General features: G+C 40.2%; 2 protein-coding genes across 7 annotated transcripts in view; one reads left to right on the forward strand and one right to left on the reverse strand.

The window, feature by feature from the left end:
• Nucleotides 1-16,873, forward strand: part of KCNC1 (potassium voltage-gated channel subfamily C member 1) — a 122,890-nt gene extending 106,017 nt beyond the window's left edge. The window contains exon 3 of one of the 2 annotated variants that reach the window (XM_063158579.1): nt 14,765-16,873. In XM_063158579.1, the coding sequence (XP_063014649.1) occupies nt 14,765-14,946 (182 nt within the window). In that variant the 3' untranslated portion in view covers nt 14,947-16,873. The remainder of the gene's footprint in view (nt 1-14,764) is intronic. The other variant, XM_063158575.1, reaches the window with a different exon arrangement.
• SERGEF (secretion regulating guanine nucleotide exchange factor) overlaps nt 6,194-17,841 on the reverse strand; it is a 141,291-nt gene continuing 129,643 nt past the window's right edge. The window contains exons 13-14 of one of the 5 annotated variants that reach the window (XR_010028042.1): nt 17,295-17,344; nt 8,284-8,422 (exon numbers count right to left, since the gene is read on the reverse strand). Coding sequence is in view for 1 of the 5 variants with exons in the window: in XM_063158581.1 (XP_063014651.1) it covers nt 8,232-8,422 (191 nt within the window). In the remaining 4 variants the exon portion in view is untranslated. Of the gene's footprint in view, nt 8,423-17,294; nt 17,345-17,841 lie in introns of all 5 variants that reach the window. The other 4 variants (XM_063158581.1, XR_010028041.1, XM_063158583.1 and 1 more) reach the window with 4 other exon arrangements.

Consider the following 17,841-nt stretch of genomic DNA (forward strand, 5'->3'; position numbering starts at 1 on the left):
TTAAGTACTTGATTTCTGCTTTAGTTTCTCCCAAGAACTATTTTTCTCACACTGTTTCTATGCCATCATTCTCAGAAGATGAAATTTCTTACCTCCAGAGGTAAGATCCAGATTCATCCAGGATTTGCTTAATGAACAACTTTTCCTCTTATAACGTATTAAGAATCCAGAAATAGATTTATCTACTCCATTTTTTATTTAACACTGACTGAAGGGCCCAGTGCTAATTCTCCATCACCATAAGGAATACCAACAATTCAGCCCTGTAAATCCCATGAAGGTCTTCACCTTCCACTGCACTTTGCATCTATCTGAGCCTTAGAGGACAGGTTGGGGACAACTGTCATTCTGGCTACATTTTACATTCCTCACTCTTGTTTTCATTTAGGTTCTCCTCTCTTCTCAGTCTGATTTGAGGTAACCATGTCTTCTGGGTGACTTCTAAAACCCTTCAGAAACAGAACCATCCACTGCCCTTCAAAAGATGCTCTAAAGCTTAACATCTGTTTGACCCCAGAGTTCCCCTTGCACAACAGCGGCAGCTCTGACAACACAGGGCGAGAGGGAAACAAGAGAAGTGGAAAATCTCACAAGTTAATGCATTGAATCCTAAGGGAAATTTACCCCATTGTCCCAGCTGCTTTGCAGTTAAGGAGCTTTTGCTTGGGTACTATGATTAAAACATTAATTCCTTCATGCCTGCCCCCTCTCCCTACAGGAGGTGCATGTCTTTATTAAAGCATTAAATCTATCCACGTGGGTAGATTCTGACTTCAGGCTTCAGTAATGCCACCAGCTACTCCTCAGTTCACACCATTGCAAGTAAGAGCAGAAGTTGGTTTTGCAGCTCAGTTATATTCTGCCTGTTTCCAGCTGTAAAGGAACATCTGTGCTTCCTCCTCTGTAAACTCAGCTTTCAGCAGTGAGTTCCCACCTCTAAGACCCAGTGCTGGCCCTTCATCTGTACCCACTGTCAAGAAATTAGTGGCTTATTAATTGCTAACATTTAAAGCTCAACCACAACTTCTACATATATAGCTTTTCCTCTGACTGCATGAAGGTACTCATTTTTTCTGGACCAACCTGATGTGTCTCCACAATTGCAATTTCAGACGGAAGAAATTTCTGAGAAGAGGTTTCTGCTTTTTCACTCTACCAAAAAAAAAAAAAAAACCCTAGCTAAAACCACTGTGATAACAGTCAAGTGCAGCAGTCATTAATCTGGATAAAGTAATTTTTCATGTAAATTGCCTCCTCTCTCCTTAAAGTTTCAGGGCCAAAAAGAAAATACATCACTGAAACAAATGTCTGCTAGGACAAATGAGCCGAGTGAAATACAGAAGAGAGCAAGCAGGGCTAAGGCAAGAGCATTCAAAAAAGAACTGAGCACAAAGCTGCTTACAAAAAAGATATCCTGAAGATATTACCCTGCCAGTTTGCATATCCTTTTCATAATTTCAAAACAAGGCAGCCTACTTTTCTGCTTTCCATATAAATCCTGGAAGGAACTTTGCCTCTGAGCTCACACACAAACTACCTTCACTGCAGGAAAACATGCTTAAATGATGAAGGTTATTTTTAAGTCACTCACTTACTTGAGTCTGGGCATAAAAGTCCTGTCTGTTCAGGACTCCCAAAACCTCTGCATTCATCTAGGACTGTAAGGGCCCAGTTTTTCTCCCAGGGAAATATAAATGTTCATTTGCAATCAAGAACAACATTTAAATTCAAATTTAACCAAATGTTAAAAAACAGGTCCAGAACTGCATCCCTTGACTTTCGTTATCTGACAAAGCAAACGCTATAACAAGATATCTTCCCTGTCTCAGCCTGGCACAGCCAGGTTTTCAACTCTCAGCATTCACCTGAACACTTAAAAAACTTCATGCAAGTGCATGGGTCCAAACATCTCCAGACACCAAATATTAAAAGTGTGTGCTCCGAGGCTTCCATCGTTTTTCCTGCTAGAGATTCCTTGGGCAGCAAAAGGCAAAATGTTACACTTGTGTTAGCTCAGCTGTCACTCTGAGGTACCTGCAGTGCCTCTGGACTCAGGACTTAGCAGGGATGACACAGCCTGTGCAGAGGCTGCTGACTGTGAGTCACAGCAGCACAAGAGCACGCAAGGCTTAAGCCCAGGGAAAGCAGCTCAGCAGGGGCCACGCTTTGCTGGGGTGGTGTCAGTGCAAGTGGGTGACTGCAGGAAAGGCAGCAGCTCAGGAGGTGGGAAATGAGAAGGACTCAGGAGGAGTTTGGAAAATGGGTTATGCAAGCAGGAGCAGTGGAAACAGCAATCAGCAGAGAGTGGGAAAGAATGGCAGTGAGATTAACTCAAAATGACCCTCAAGAGCCACTAGCCTACAAGGTAGAGCCTTGGCCTGGGACTCAGGAAATGGGAATTTTATTCTTGACTCCCCTGTGGACATGCTGGGTTACCTTGGTTGGGCCAATTTAATTTTTTGTGCCTCAGTTTCTGTTTCTGTGACATTATGCTCTTTTTAAAGTGTTCTGATGTCAAAAGAGGAAAAGCCATATTTAAGAAGGAATAGTTATTATAATCTACTCAGAATTAAGGCACCAGAGGAGAGAAGTATCTCTTCATTATTTAAAAGATGCCATATTTCCCTGTCTGCAGAAGAACACAATGGCCCTGTAGGAATCCCTTTTCTTTTGTACTTTAAAGCAGAGGATTATTATGGAAAATTATTAAGCACCCACACAGTTAAAATGACAGAGCATTTTCATTACTGATTAGCAACTCCTCTGCTGCCCTAATTTAGGTACCACATGTCTTCATGCATTCAAATCAGTAAAAACAAAACAAAAGCTAAACTCACTTGACATTTGCAGCCAAAAACTAAAGTCATGTCAGAACATAAAAAATCTCCCAATTCCTGGCCTCACTTCTAAATCAAAAAAAAAAAAAAAAAAGTAAAAACGCAGTCTGCTAGCAAAGTGTTCACATATACTTAAAAGAACTCTGGTGACCAGGGAGTACTGGAACAATATTGAATTGACATTCTGAAACTCCACTTACAACTCTCAACCCCAAAACCTGAAGACAGAACTTCTCCCAAAGACTGCATAGTATCTGGATAATCGGGTGGTCCACAGGCAAAGCAGCCTGGAAACAGATGAGGAAGTTGGAAATGAACTGAGAGAGAGGCTGACCAACACAGGAGTTGGACTTACACTCCACCCCTACCAACCTGCAAAGGTACATCTGGAAATGAGACAAAATTCAACACGTCACCAAACAAAAATGCCAGAGAAAATTTTGCAAAATAAATGTCACCCCTGAATTTTCTCCTCTTTCAGCCAGCTTTTATTCAGGCATAACTACTTTGTTGTTCTGGTTTCCAATCAAGCTGAGGAATGTGTTCTCCCAATACTCTAAATTTATGCTTCCTCACTCTCCCACAAGGAAACACGTGGTTCATCCAGGCCATGATTCAAATACAGAGACTATTTTCACTGCTGAATATTTTCAGTCACATACTCTATTTTGATGTTTTACAGAGGCACTGATGAGTAAAAACTGCTGCTGCATTAAAAACAGGTGAATGCTGAGACAACAGACTGATGAACCTGAATGAAATGCACAAATAGCTCAAGACTGTGCCTGACTTCAGTCCTTTAACATCTAAATGGGTTACAAAACAACAAGGGCTCTACACATGCAGTTCCTCCAAATTAGCTTCAAAGGCACATATGATACAGACCTACATCTTCAGTTATATTCACCCAGTAGAAGGCCATTTCCAGAAAAGCAAAGCATTTAAATTCAAGGCTATTATTCTTGCTAACATAGAGCAAAACATGCAAGATCAGCATTTACTGGGAAATAAGAACAGCACAAAAGCTAAAGCAAAAGAACAAAGCATGTACTGCCTCTTTTTTGCACATGTATCAAGATATTAATATGTAAGAAGTTAAAAGTGGCCAATTAGTTTTGTGTCAGCTGGAGTTGTCAGCAAATTCCATATAGGTGCCACTTTTCTACTGTGCACATTTTGAACCACAATCAAAACCACACAAAATTACTCTCAACCCCAGGCTGTATCCATTCCAAGCCTTTGGAATTTTCAGCTAGTAGCAAATAGCATAAGCAGGACTCAAATACTGATAAAAAATTCTGGAGTCCTTTTCTAGAAAATACCTAGCTACAAGAAAAATCCCAAGACTTACCATGCACCATAAAAATATCAAAATTGCTCAGAGTGACCAAGGTCTGTCATTGTCTTGATCTCTAACATGGAAAAAGGAACTGGAAGTCCCAAAATTACTTAAGTCTTGTTGAAATCAGATCCAGAGTTCATGGAATCAAATGGAAAAAAATAGTAAGTATTTGGTTAAATGCTGGACTAGATCAGAGGCCTGATCAAAATATTTCTGAGTCTGCAAGGTGAAGACAGATGTTGCTGTTTTTGCTGAGGAGAACTGGAAATTTCAAGATATGCTATGGATGAGAAAACACCCAAACACTGCAGGTCAACTCACATTATTATACGTAAACAGTGGGAGAACAATAACATCAATGAAACAGGATAGCTTGTCTCTCATCTCACTCCCACCACACAGCAGGCTGGAATGCTGTTGTGTCGTGAGATTATTCAGTCCTCAGGAGCTGTATCTTGGCTCTGTCCTCCCCCTCCTTTTCCCTGTGTTTTAGATGACTGCATCAGGCTCTCTATTGCCATTCATTTAAATATTTTTCCATGGTCACCTTTCTCTTCTACATTCAAACTGATCTCCTTGATCAGTTGTCCATCCTTATTTCTAAGTCTCACGACTCAACACATGCCATAAAAAGCACAATCAAATCACTTTCTCCCACCCTCCCCACAATGTCTCTGTGCTCAAAACATGCAGCTAAGAAAAAGCTCCTGTCACTCATTCAGAAGTGACCTTTGTGGTGATTGCAGATGGCAAGACTAGTCAGACACCAAAAGGACTGCCCACATGCAGACAGAGAAGTCAGTGTTGTATAAGGAGCAGTGACTGGGCAAACCATCTTCCATCTTTCAAATGAACACACTTCAAATACAGAGCCTGGCACGCTGAGCACAAATGCATCAAATAACTCAGAATGCCACACCAAGTCAAATAACATCAGTGACCACCAAGTGGCCCAAAAAAATCTGCCGAGAGACGGAAACTTCTGACACAACACACACATCGTCCCACCAACATTCTTTGAACTGGAACAGGAGCATCTTGTGCAGGTGCACATGGAGGTTTCGTGAGTACATCTGCAGATCTCCTAGGACTTCAAATAACAGAAAGGCACACAACAGCTTTCTTCTCTTTCTCCCCCTCCACCAAAAGGCCTGAAAATTCTCTGGACTGAAGGTCAGCAGTTCACAACTTGTTCTCTCTCATGAATGTCAGCTCACTGTGGCAGGTTTACTTATCTTCAGAAAACAGGAGGGGAGAGCAGCTGCACAGACACGTGGTTAACTTGTTCCAGTGTCTTTCTGTAAATATATATATATATATATATTATAAACTTTGTCAGTTCATTTCCAATTGAACCTGAATGCAGAATGCTTATGTAACAGGCTTCTTGCTTCATTGACCACAGAAGACCTGTTAAAGAACTCTGTGAACCAGAGCACGCTGGGTCTGCATTTTGCCTTGCAGAGACTGACCTTATCCACGAGGATTATCAACAGGCAAGTCACAAACTCTTAACATCAGCATGGAAAGTTGTCTTCTTCCACTTGATTAGGAACTTTTCACTGTGTGTTCCCTTCCTCACAGAGAAAGCCATAGCTGATTTTGTACAGTGCTTTATTCTGCAAACAAAGCCACTGACATACAAAACAGAGCATTCACTTCTGAAAGAACGAGCAGCAACTTGGTTTTGACATTCAGCCATGCACCTTCTACAATGAATTCAATTCACTCTCTGTACTACAGCAGCACCTAGAAGCCCTGACTGATGACAAAGCCCTCACTACGTCAAGAAAAGTCATTACTTCCCAAAGTCTTCAAGCTATATAGGCACAACAAAGGAGAGAAAAACGCAGTTCCTGCCTTTCAAAGAAGAAGATCAGATGCAGATATGAAACACCAGATCAGGACCAGGAACAAACTCACATACTCCTTTGCTTCTTCACCACATCACCCCAAATCATTCCTTGCGTTCCAAAAGTGGGTTCATGTTACAGGAATGAAAAATTGAAAACAATTTCAAATACCCAATTTACATTTATTTGTTACATAATTTGTTGGACTCCTCTGTAATGAACTGCAGCTACAGCACACACAGTCACAACATGTCCAGTCCAGTAAACCTCATGTAAGGCACATATTGGCATGATTAATCAAGGAACAGACTTGTTTAGAGGAGATGATTACTGAAGCAAGAGAACACGTTTATTTGGTAGACAGATTTTGCAGAAATCATAAATAGAAACCTCAGACAAGACTGTGAAAGAAAGCACGAGAAACTGTTCAGTGCATATAATAGAGAAGCTTTGGTATCCAGAAAGTGGCATTGAGAACAGTCAATAAATATCAACTAAGATAATTAAAAGTGCAAGAGGTCACAGCCTGGAACAGTATATTGCCATGAAGAGCCACAACTAACACACGGATTTAAAAAAAAATCCATTTTACAACAGAAATCTTAATTCTACATATTTTTCAGAGGATCCATTTGATTATTCTTTTGGTATCTGCAATAGTTAAAATCAACTTCATAGTCTGCTCAAGTTTCTTATCTGCTGAATAGAAAAATAAAATACTCTTGAAAGTGAAGCCAAGAACTATAACTGCTGTAAAATCAAGGGTGAAAAAACCCATGCAGCCCATATTATCACCTTAATTCCTTCCCCTTCATATGTAAGCTGATAGATCGTTAGGTCTTCCTGTCCTATTTCCTAAGAGCCTTTCTCTGAGCACTCTGCAATTCTGTAAGGCTTCTTCCTTGGCAAGCCTGCTTTAAAAATTAAACCACTGTTTAGCAACAGTAGGTCTCATTAAAAGGTGCATTTACTACACAGTAGAATTCTCTATATTTAGAACTTGAAATACGTGAAATACCACAGCAAATGTAAGTGTTGTGGGTGGTAAACATCCAGTTTAATGGCATCCACTGTATTTGTATGGGAAAAAAACAGTTTTATAAATAGCTTCCAAAATTTTGCTACTAACAGGCAAACACATCTCATTTTACACTTGTTCCTTTCTCCTACAAGTGCTAGGCCCATGTTCTCTGTCAAACCCCCACCTGGAACAAGTGCTCTGGGCATGCTGTGAAACAGCAAATCAGTTGGGCTGCAAAACAGAAGTGAGAACCAACCTGAAATTATCAGGAGCATACTGGTCCGCCTTTTAGGCTGGAGAACTTGTAAAATCTTTCTGGTTAGATTTTGATGTCTTCCTACTCAAAGGCAGATGGAAACACAGGAGCTAAACTGGATCAAGCTGTCCTCGGCAGCCACAACTGACTTATGCCCTTTGATAGGAACCTTTTGAATGTTTCTAAGAGCTCTTAGTTTTACTTCCCTAAGCAGTAGCTTCAGAAACTTCAGATTTGGTTTGCAAGTTAATAACTTACGCAGGTCTGCATCCCTGTAAATCTATAATAAACTGATGTCTGGCAGAGAAAATAATCGATGAAAAATATTGCTCCTTTCAGTTTAATCAAGACAAAGCTAGTTCAAAAGGGCCTCATTTTCCCCTTTTGCCAGCCTTCTAAATTACATTGCTTCTTTTCTTTTAATCCTAATCTTCTGCTTAAAAACTGTGCATGCATCTAGCCACTTTCACTGGCATTTCTCTGTGACACAATTTTCCGAGTTGCTGGGAGGTCACAACCGCAGTAGAAGTTGGCAGGTGAAACATTTCATGATGTAAAGATACAATAACAAAAACCACCTTTGTCAGACTATTTCTTCAGACTGAACTTATACATCAGTAAGCCATTAAGCAGTTAGTTTCTTCCTCAAAGACTTCTCAGAAGAACAAGAAAATGTAAATCTGTCTTCAGTTGTATTGCACCAAGGCAGAATGTCTGTAATTCTGTCTGTGGGTAAGAAAGTCAATTCCTGTGGCAAGAGCCCAGGAAACACTTTTTAAAATATTACAGCTTTTTATGCATAGTCGTTCCTTTGGGATTTAGGAAAAATATCTGCAGTTTCCAACTACTGTTAATCATGGGCAGCTCCCCTGTAGTGCCTCTGAGCTGCACAATCCAAAGGTGTCCATCCACATCCATGATGTTATGATTCCAGGTGTGCTGGGTCTAGTGAGGAGTTTTGACAGAGGGCCATGGAGTGTCCTGCCCCACATCCAATTAAGATCTGTTTTGCACAGCCAAGAGCTTTGACTGGCTTTGGGACATGAACATTTGCTTCTGTGCCATCACCACACATCCCATGTTCATTCCATCCCCAAGAGAAGCACTGGCCACCTGTAAGAGAGGACAGAAAATACAGAATAAACACCACAGTAACACAACAGCTTTGGTTAGCTTTGAGGAGCAGATTTGTCAAGTCATTTTCTGTTTAGGTTCTAAGAAATTCTGCTAAGGTGGGAAAAATATTCTGGTTTTCTTCAAAATGTAAATAAACCCAAATGACTGATTCTCCATCCTGTTCCATATTGTTAGCAACAGAAGAGAGATCAAAATAACAAAGACACTTGAAAATCACTTAGTAAATACATAGTTCAGTATTTATGCAGAGCCCACAGAAATCTCTCTGCATTTTAAGAGCCCTCCCTGAAATGATGTAGAATCTCTTTCAAGTGTACCCCAGTAAGCAGAATTATGATAAATCAAGAGCAGTGACTTTATTCATTCACAGCATGATCTACAGGATTGGGGAACACAGAGCCAGAGTTCAGCCACATTGCATTTCATGCCTAGCTTCAAGTTCACATATCACCTCTTTCCTTTAAATACAAGCCTTCAACAGCCTGCCCTACTCTTAATCATCCCACCTCTTGGGCTTGCTTTGATATAATTTCACTGCTTTTATTATTCTAGCTTTTCCTCATTATTATTTATTTTTGTAATATCTATTCTTTCATATCCCAAATAACAATTCATGTATTATTACTACCCTAAAGTACTCTTTATTGAAGCACAACATGCAAATTTTGCTCTATAAAAGGCTGGCATAATAAAAATTCCACCAAAACCTTCTTGTTCTGAACTACAAGTGCTATTTCTTCCCTATTTTCTATTCCTTATTTAGCTGCCAGAGACTGTGTCTGTGACTTTCTGTATTAAAAAAAAAGCCATCCTGCCATATAATCATGTTTGTGATGCCATTGTTATTTTTGAAAAGCAGCAGGTAATAACAGCAGGAAGTAGCATTCTGGATTCCAAATGATGAGAAGAAAAGTGCCAAAATTCACAAACTCTAATCTCAGTCACGATTTTACTTTTCAAAATTCAGAAACAGATTATTGCAAAGCTAGCAGGGCCATCTTCCCTGCAAATCTTGTAACATTTCACTGTCCTCTGCTCGCTTTATATCATCAATATACTGATGTTCCCCTCTTCTGCAATGAACTGTAAACATTACTGAGGCCAGTACTGAGGCCAGATGTAACTAGGCAATGACATTTCATTTTCCTGACAATCTTTAAGGCAATGGAACACAACAAAGCACCACCAGAAAATCACAGCAGGCAAGGCACATCTCACCTGACACATAAGTTCTGCCTCTCTTATCTCAGAAGGCACCAGATGTTTTCATGGTTGTGCATGTGCAACATTGACAGCACAACCTACACCCCAAATGCACTCACATGTGCTGCCAAAAAGTGCCAAAATCTGAGTGGGCAATATATCCCATTTAAAAATCAACAGAGTGTCCTACAGGTTAAGGGAATTTTGCTTTTTGGTAAGGTTCCAGGTTAAAATGTTTCTGTAAATATTAAAACACAGAAAAAAAAGACACCTCAAGCCCATGCTGGAGACACATCTCAGACTAACCATTCAAGGAAGCTGCGCCTAAGAAAAGACATCTTTTGGCACAGTTAATATGTGAACCCTGCAGAATGAGCCAAGCTTACAAATGTAATGAAAAGAGAATGCAACAAGCCCTAACTTTAATAAGATCACAGTGATAACTTTTTGTAACTAGACACCAGCAATTACTACAACAATTTACATGCTTCTATGAAGACTCACTACATGTGCTTAAAGGGTTTCTTGTTTCTTTTCTCATCCTGTCCCATCAGGACAACAGAGAGGAAACCAGAAATGTTCTGGTCACTTTGTATTACAAACTGCTCAATGGAACATTGTTATAATAAATAGTCAGAGAAACAGTGCATTAGGACATTAACTTCTCAAATTAATAAACATATCCAGTGAAACATCTTTTGAAAAAACATCATAGAAAAATTTACAAGCTAGGGACCCCCTAGACAAGAACATCTTTCCTAAAATAATGATTGTGGAGTCTTTTCTATACAAGCATGTCAAAAGGCCACCAAAATAGATTTTTCTACATGATTCCAGTGATTGCTGAGGTCAGGGAAATGGGACAAGAGTGAAAACTGGCAAAAGAAAAATAGAAAGTAAGTAGGATTTATGAATGGTCTTACACAAAAATGCCTTGTACATCCATGGAGAGATGGCAGAAATCTGACGAGATGAAAGGGCAGCTGACAGATATGGAATGACAGGCCACAAAAATGTTTCTCATCACCATCAAGTCAGAAACAGGAAAGCCAAAAGGCAAAGAATTTTTGCTGCGCAAATGGAAGGCGTAACTGTACCACATCTGCCTGTAGAATAGTCAGTGAAAGGTTTGTACATAGAAATAGCCAGATGCTTGACTTGTGTCAGAGAAAGCAGAACGTGCAGAAAGCACACCAAGTCCATCTTTTGGACAGCAGCGTATTAACAAAACTTGGAGGTGGGCTGGACAAAATGAGCATGGTCAAAGTGGCCAGGAGGGAACAAGTGAGTGAATCACTGGCACAGATGTGAAAGTCAGTAAAGACTGAAGGTAATGAAGCATCTATTTCAAAAATTACATAAAAGGAGTATCTGCAGAGTTAAAGGCAGACCCTAAGAAAAGCTAATGGCTAGCCTCTGGACAAAGGGGACCATTTAATGGTTTTTTCCTTTTCCCATGTTCTCCTCCCTTTCTTTTTTCCTTTTCTTCCTTTATTTCTGATTGCTTTTATCCCCCAGTTTATTGCTGATAAAAACACAGAACCAGCAGCCCTATATGCCTTCACAAGAAAATTCTGTTTCTATGTCTGTGCCAGACCTTCCCAGCATGGAAGAGCATTAGAAGGATGTGTATTAGAACATCTACAAATTGCTTCTAACAAAATTTAGACCAAGCACTGTAGCATGTTCTCAAACCAAAGGATTTGTGTTTGGTGAAGTGAGGGAAGATTACTCCATGTTAGTGGTTAAGTGAAACCACATATAATGTTGCATTTACTCTTCTCTTTTAAAACATGAGTACTCAAAGTACAAACCAAACCCACAGAATTCATATGGCAACACAGCAGAATCCCAACGGAATTTCAGTTGCATTCACAGTGACTCTAATCAAAGTTCAGAGCCAGGTTAAGCAGGATTTTTCCAAAAACATTAAATATACAAGACAGAGGGACAACAAAATTCTGAGCAAATCTGTTTTGGTCAAACAACACAAGAAGGGGCTACTGCTCTCCTTCTGTCTGCAATAATTATCCAGGCTTTTTCTCAAGGTAAGTGAAGTGACAACAACAATCTAGAGCTTCATTAAACTGGAGAAGAGTGAAATAAGTAGTTCTAGGTAAAATAAAGCTGCAGAGATATAGTAAGAGAAAATTAGATAAGATAAAATAAGACTGGAGAGAATTCTGGAGAAAGAAGGAATTAGAGTTGCTCCTTATTGCTGAGTGGAATCCTCAGATGGAAGAATCAATGTTAGCAAATAAGGCACTCTAGGTGAGATTCACTGCACTTAACTTCAGCCACCCAAAAAATCAAGCAACTTAGCTACAGATCAGTATGCTCTGTATTTCTCAAAAGCCAACAGAGATATCTGCATCTCTCCAGCAGAGTGAGAGATCCATGTCATGCAAACACTGGTGTGAAAATCAAGTCTGTCTCACTTTGGTGATAATAAAGGAAGACCAGGGGATTGTCCCAGCCTTGGCATATCCATTTTATGCAGCTGAAGACAGGTTATATTAAATCACATCTTCACAACTGGTCTGAAGGCAAAGCAAGGAAAACTGGAAACAAGGAAGCTGCAAGTATCACTGTAGCCTAGCTTCAGGCTACAAACAGTCTGCTTCTAAGCCAGCCTGTGGCATGGAGGCTTATCACTAAAATCTTTAAAAGCTCCTCTTTTCTTATTCTTCTTTCCCATTCCTTCTACCAGCAAATAAACAGAAGGTGGCCTTACAGACAAGCAAAGTATCTTGAAGTCAAGTTATTCAAGAGAGAGCTTCACATTTTAGGAAAATGTTAAAATGTTTTAGTACAGCTCTATTATATTGGCTATGTGCTCTTAGCAAAACTCCACAATACTTCAAATTATTACTTCTTTTTTACCTTAAATTGGTGCTACTCTACTCTTTTGTTATAGACAAAGTTACAGTAGGTAGGAGACCAAAGCAGATCAAGTCACAACTCTTTAAACAGCATCAGGGCTGGACCACAAACAAAATTCAGGCATCTCAGCCACCTTCCCTTGATAATTTGAAAGCTGTAAAAACCTCTCAAAGAACAATGTAATACTACACAGAAGGAGATTTAGACTTTACTTCTCCCAGAGAGCTGCAAAACACAAATTACTATGTTTTTCTGTTTTTTTCAGGCCATCTGGTTGTTCAGGGCGTCACATAAAATAAAAGGCAATAAGCATCCCTCTAAACTTTTGTATTTTTAATAGCAACAACTCTGCCATTAGTGCAAAAGATCTGCAATTTTAAATTGTAAGAAACAGGCTTGATGTAAAATTGCTTTCTGCAGAAAAACATGGAACTGTATTAGTAGTTAAAAGGGAAGTCTAGGCATTGTGCAAAATCTCAATAAAGACAAAACTTGGTAAGTGGAATGTATGATGGCATCATCTCAATACACAGCTGTACCTCCAAAACTAGGAAAGAACCATAAGAATCACATTCATTTTTTATTATGGAGACACATTTTCAAGGAGCAAGCTGTCATGTGCTCCAGGCAGCCCATCCAATTGCTGTTCAACCCACAGAAATATGTGTCTGACTTTCAAGGGAGTAAGCTGGATAAAAATCAGACACATTGCAGTGCTAACACAATATACAGGTAAGAAACACCATATATGTTTTATATTAAGTACAAAGCCGTGGTGCTAAAGGCATGCTGATTTCAAAGTTAGCCTCCAGTCAACAACCTGCCCTCACTCCACCTTTACATCATTAGCAGCTCTCCTCAGGCAGTGGACCTAAACCACTCGAGTCCCCTCAGCAGAGGTTTTACACAAGTGAAAAGGGAGCTGACTTCAGGTCATGTGTCTGTGGTTCATCCTGCCACCTGGAAAGAGCCACTTTCAATGTCCTCAAACAATTCATCACAGCAAATGCACAAAGCCTGCACTGTGTGGACATCTCTAAACTAATATGTTATGTGAACTATTATTTTTTTCCCAGCAGAAGCCCTGGTTTGTTATAGGACCTTCTCTCTGGCTACGTTTGTATCTTGTGCAATACAGCAGGGACTTCAAACTGGGTCACGGCCTCAAGGCCAGCTGTCAGAATATCCAATTACAATCCATAACCACCTACTGAAGAGAGTCAGAAAATCAAATTGAGAATACAATATGCCTAGTGGGAGCTTAGGCATGTGCAGTACTGCAAAATGCAGCAATGAGGCTACACATCTCCTTTGCACTTAAATTTCACTTGGTAAAGTCTAACTTCTAGTTTGTACTTCAATGTCAGTGTCTACCCCACAAACAGCAAACAGAAGAGCAGTACAGAGCACATCTAATCTTTTCTGTTTCATTTCCACAGCATATAAGTAGCCAGGAGTTACAAAATGGGAAGGGAAAGGAATCACGTCTATGATAATTTCCAAGGGAAATGTAGCCCATCTGCTGCAGCCTGCGAACTGTCTGTGGAGAAGGAGCCCCACATCCAGCAATGCAGAGAAGTGGGGAAAAACACAGTAAGATGTCACTTAGCAAAAAAAGCTGTAGCAGATCCATGCAAGCCTGCTGTGCATTTTCCTGTGCACTGTTTTTAGCATCAGGCAAATAACTGAGCCCACCCCTAGAGGAAGTGCTATCTTGCCAAATTACAATGACAATAGAAATTTTGTTCTGTTCTCGCAGGGCACTTCAAAGCAGGAGCTGAATGGCTCACTGCACAAATTAATATGTATCTATTTGAAAGAATCACTCCACATTACATCAAATAAACAGTTTAGGTTACCACTCAGTCTAGTTTATGACAGAATTTATTTTTTCCTTCTCAGCTATGCACAGTCATTTTGAATCAAAAAAAAAGAGGAAGAAATTTGCAAAATTATATCCTAGGATTTTAAAAAACAACAGACTTGCAACTACAGATTTCTTGGGCAGATGCACCCGTGCAGTTTTGTGGTGAAACTGAAGCCCTGTAGGATGGAGATGGTTGCTTTGCTCTGTGTAGGTAGCAAGGACAGAAATCTACTGCAAGGATTATCTGCTCACATTTCTGTTTCCATGGGGAAACATGAATGGTATTAACTATGGTTAAAGCTCACAGGTACTGCACGAGGTTTTTGTTTTGGTTTTACTCAAACTTGTCAATTCCTTCCCAACAGGAAAGCATCTCCAACTCAACACAGAACAAAACCTGGGCTCACGACTTTGTGCAAGACTGAACGTTACTGGTCCACTGACAATACATGAGGATTATATCATACACGAAGCAGCTGCAGTGCAGAGAGGATTAAGCATTAAAGATGCTTTTTTCTACACCTGTAGAAGACAAGAAAATCTTTGAATTTTGGTCACTTAAGTACAGGACAAACACCTGACAGAAATTAATTAATGGAGAGATTTGTCCTGAAGCTCTGACCGTGGCACTAGTGTCTGTTCCATCAGGATATCAGACATGGCACAGAGTGATATTCATTCAGAACTTACATCCCTGCCTCTCACAGTGACAGGCATTCAATGTGTCACAATGCTTAAACTTTGTATGACGAGAACTAGACAATCGCAGTCTCACCACAGAGCCAGAGACTGCAGTTTCATGACCCTCTGTACTATGTGAAACAGAACATGCAGAAAATAACTTACACCCAGTGCTTAGTAAGAGGTCCCCCACGCAAGGCAGAATGTCAGAGCTCATGTAGAAGAGCGTGAGTTATCCAAGTGTCCCATGGGACCACGTGGTGCCAGGGCCATTTGTGCCCATGCATTCTGGGCAGTAAAGCATTACCACCTCAAATCTGCACACACTTCAAACTGACCGAAGTGATGACACAAAGAAAAGGAGGGGACAGCTGTGATTCATCTGACCTACAACGTTACCTCCAAGACCTAGAATGGAAGGGCATCTTCAGCACAGGCCTAGGAAAAGTCATAGATGAACACAGAAGCAAGAATCTGAGAATCCCCTCAAATTGCATTCCCGACCTACATGTAGCTTTCACAGCACTAAGCAAATCAAAGAGCAGGAGAAAGGACAGTCAGCAGGATGAGCAGGCACATGCAGGTGAAATGGTGCTTCTTCCTACTTTGCTGGCTGAAGTCTAAAACAAGAGACCCCACTGGGCTCTCAGGAATTCTCTCATCAAGGAAGAACAGCTAGGGTGGAAAAGGATATTTTGGAAAAGCTTTGGTGCTTAACATATTTCATACAGCGATCCTTTGTAGAACACTGGTCTATTTATAAGCATGAACTTTAAGGCAATCACACAGACCAGGCTATAGATGACTGTCAGTCCTTGGCAACTTATAGAAAATACCTATTATATAACAAAAACTGAAGAGATGGTCCATATGGTTATATTTACCTACAATTTCCTCTCTTCTGACTGCTATTCTCTTCCCTCTGAAGGGCTGTTTGCACTGAACAAAAGTGAGTGTTCTGGGATTTATCTCTGAAGGTATCCTTTTCTGCAGAACACAATTCTCCAACTCAGAACCAAGAATTGAAATGTGTAAACCTTCCACATGGACATCTTATGTAAAATAGCTTTGTGTTTAAATGGGCTTTAGTTTGAACTTCTCCCTTTCATTGTCCCTTAGCAATTTGCAAGGCTGCATTTTGGTCAAATTTCAAGACACACGATATGAATGTGCATTACTGTTGAGTGAAGTCTAAAAAAACTGCTTGTTGATATTAAACAAGTGAGGGCTTTTCCCCCCCACCATGCTTAACAAGTAATCTGAGATCAATTCCAGCAGTCATAAGCTAGTGTTAGAAATGCAAAGAGAGAAATCAAGGAAACAAGTGGTGTCTGAGTTGCTGAGTTTCTGATTGAATTGGTATATTTTCTCACTGCTACGCAAACATCGGCACAGAACAAAAGTAGCTGCAGCTCAGTAGTGCTGATATTAGGATGCCTTATTTTGCAAAGTTTCAAGTTGTGATCTTGGTGTGTCACAATGGCTCAGATGGTGGCACCCCTGCAAGTGTCACAGTGCAGTTGTAACAGTGACAGCACTGTAATACTGCACTGTGAGAGCTTTAAAATACATAGCTCGATAAAAGCTGTAGCATAGCTGTAGTCAGAGAGAGTTCAGGGTGAACTAACCCTTCTTTCTGGGCAGGATTTGTGGATTGCAAGTTTCCTCTGTGCGGCAACTGTTGTACTTGAGTTAACCCACTTGTACCTGGTTCAACTGTGCCTACTTGCACTGTACTGTAGTGCAAGCGCAGGTCTAATAAAACTCCTGTGGGTCATGTGCCTTGTCTGTCTGTCTGTCTGAGTCTGTGCCTATTGTTACAGGGACTCTTATACTCGCCACTATGTGGGAGTTTGAATGGGGTAACTCTAGACCTGCTCAGACACAACAAGGGTTGGGTCATTTGAGCACCTAGAAAAGGATTCAAAAGTGGTAACATTCTCACATTCACACTGATGCCATTTGCAGCCACTGTTGCCCTCTGCCTCATACAATATTGTTCTGTGAACTAACAGGACCCATTTCAGAGAAGAAAACAGACAGCTGACAGAGCTATGACAAAAGATGAAACCAAGCAATAAAAAAAAAAAAACAGAAAAAAAATTCCCATGATTCAGACATCAAACACAAACCATAGAGAGGTTTACATCAAGTGTGTGCACCAAAGGCAAGCCATGCTTTCTCAGAAGAGCTGATGAAACACAATGCTCTTACCCAAGGTTGGCTGTGCATGGCTGAGCTGGTGCTCATTTCCAATGGCAATACTGAAGAAAAACAATTCAAAAAATCACCACAACTAAACCTCATACAAACTGAAAAGTATTAACACCACAAACTGCACCCTCAGTCTCATCCACATGGCTAAGCCATTAGTCTGATTTCTGCCAAGCAGCACCAAGTGGTCCGGCTCTTCCTATTTCTTAAGGGCTAGGAAAAGATCAGGAACTTCAGTCATATCACTTCAGTCATATCACCGTGTTGAGAAACTTACACAAAGTAATGAGCCAAATAATGTGTACCAGATGGGATGCATGAATTTTCTCCACAGGTAAGCAATAGCTAGGGAGACCAGGACCATAGGAATAACAACTCTATTCTTTTAAATGTATTTTTAAAGCAGGAGTTCACTTAGTGTCATATTTCACTAAGAGTTCTGGGAAAAGTAAGCAAATGGTCAAAACTGGCTATGAAAGAAAAAGTGGGAGAACTCTATAGCCAGCTATAATTAAACACAAGTACTATACCATTAAGAATTAAAAAT

This window comes from Melospiza melodia, chromosome 6 (assembly GCF_035770615.1).
Source record: "Melospiza melodia melodia isolate bMelMel2 chromosome 6, bMelMel2.pri, whole genome shotgun sequence".
Classification (NCBI taxonomy): Eukaryota; Metazoa; Chordata; class Aves; order Passeriformes; family Passerellidae; genus Melospiza; species Melospiza melodia.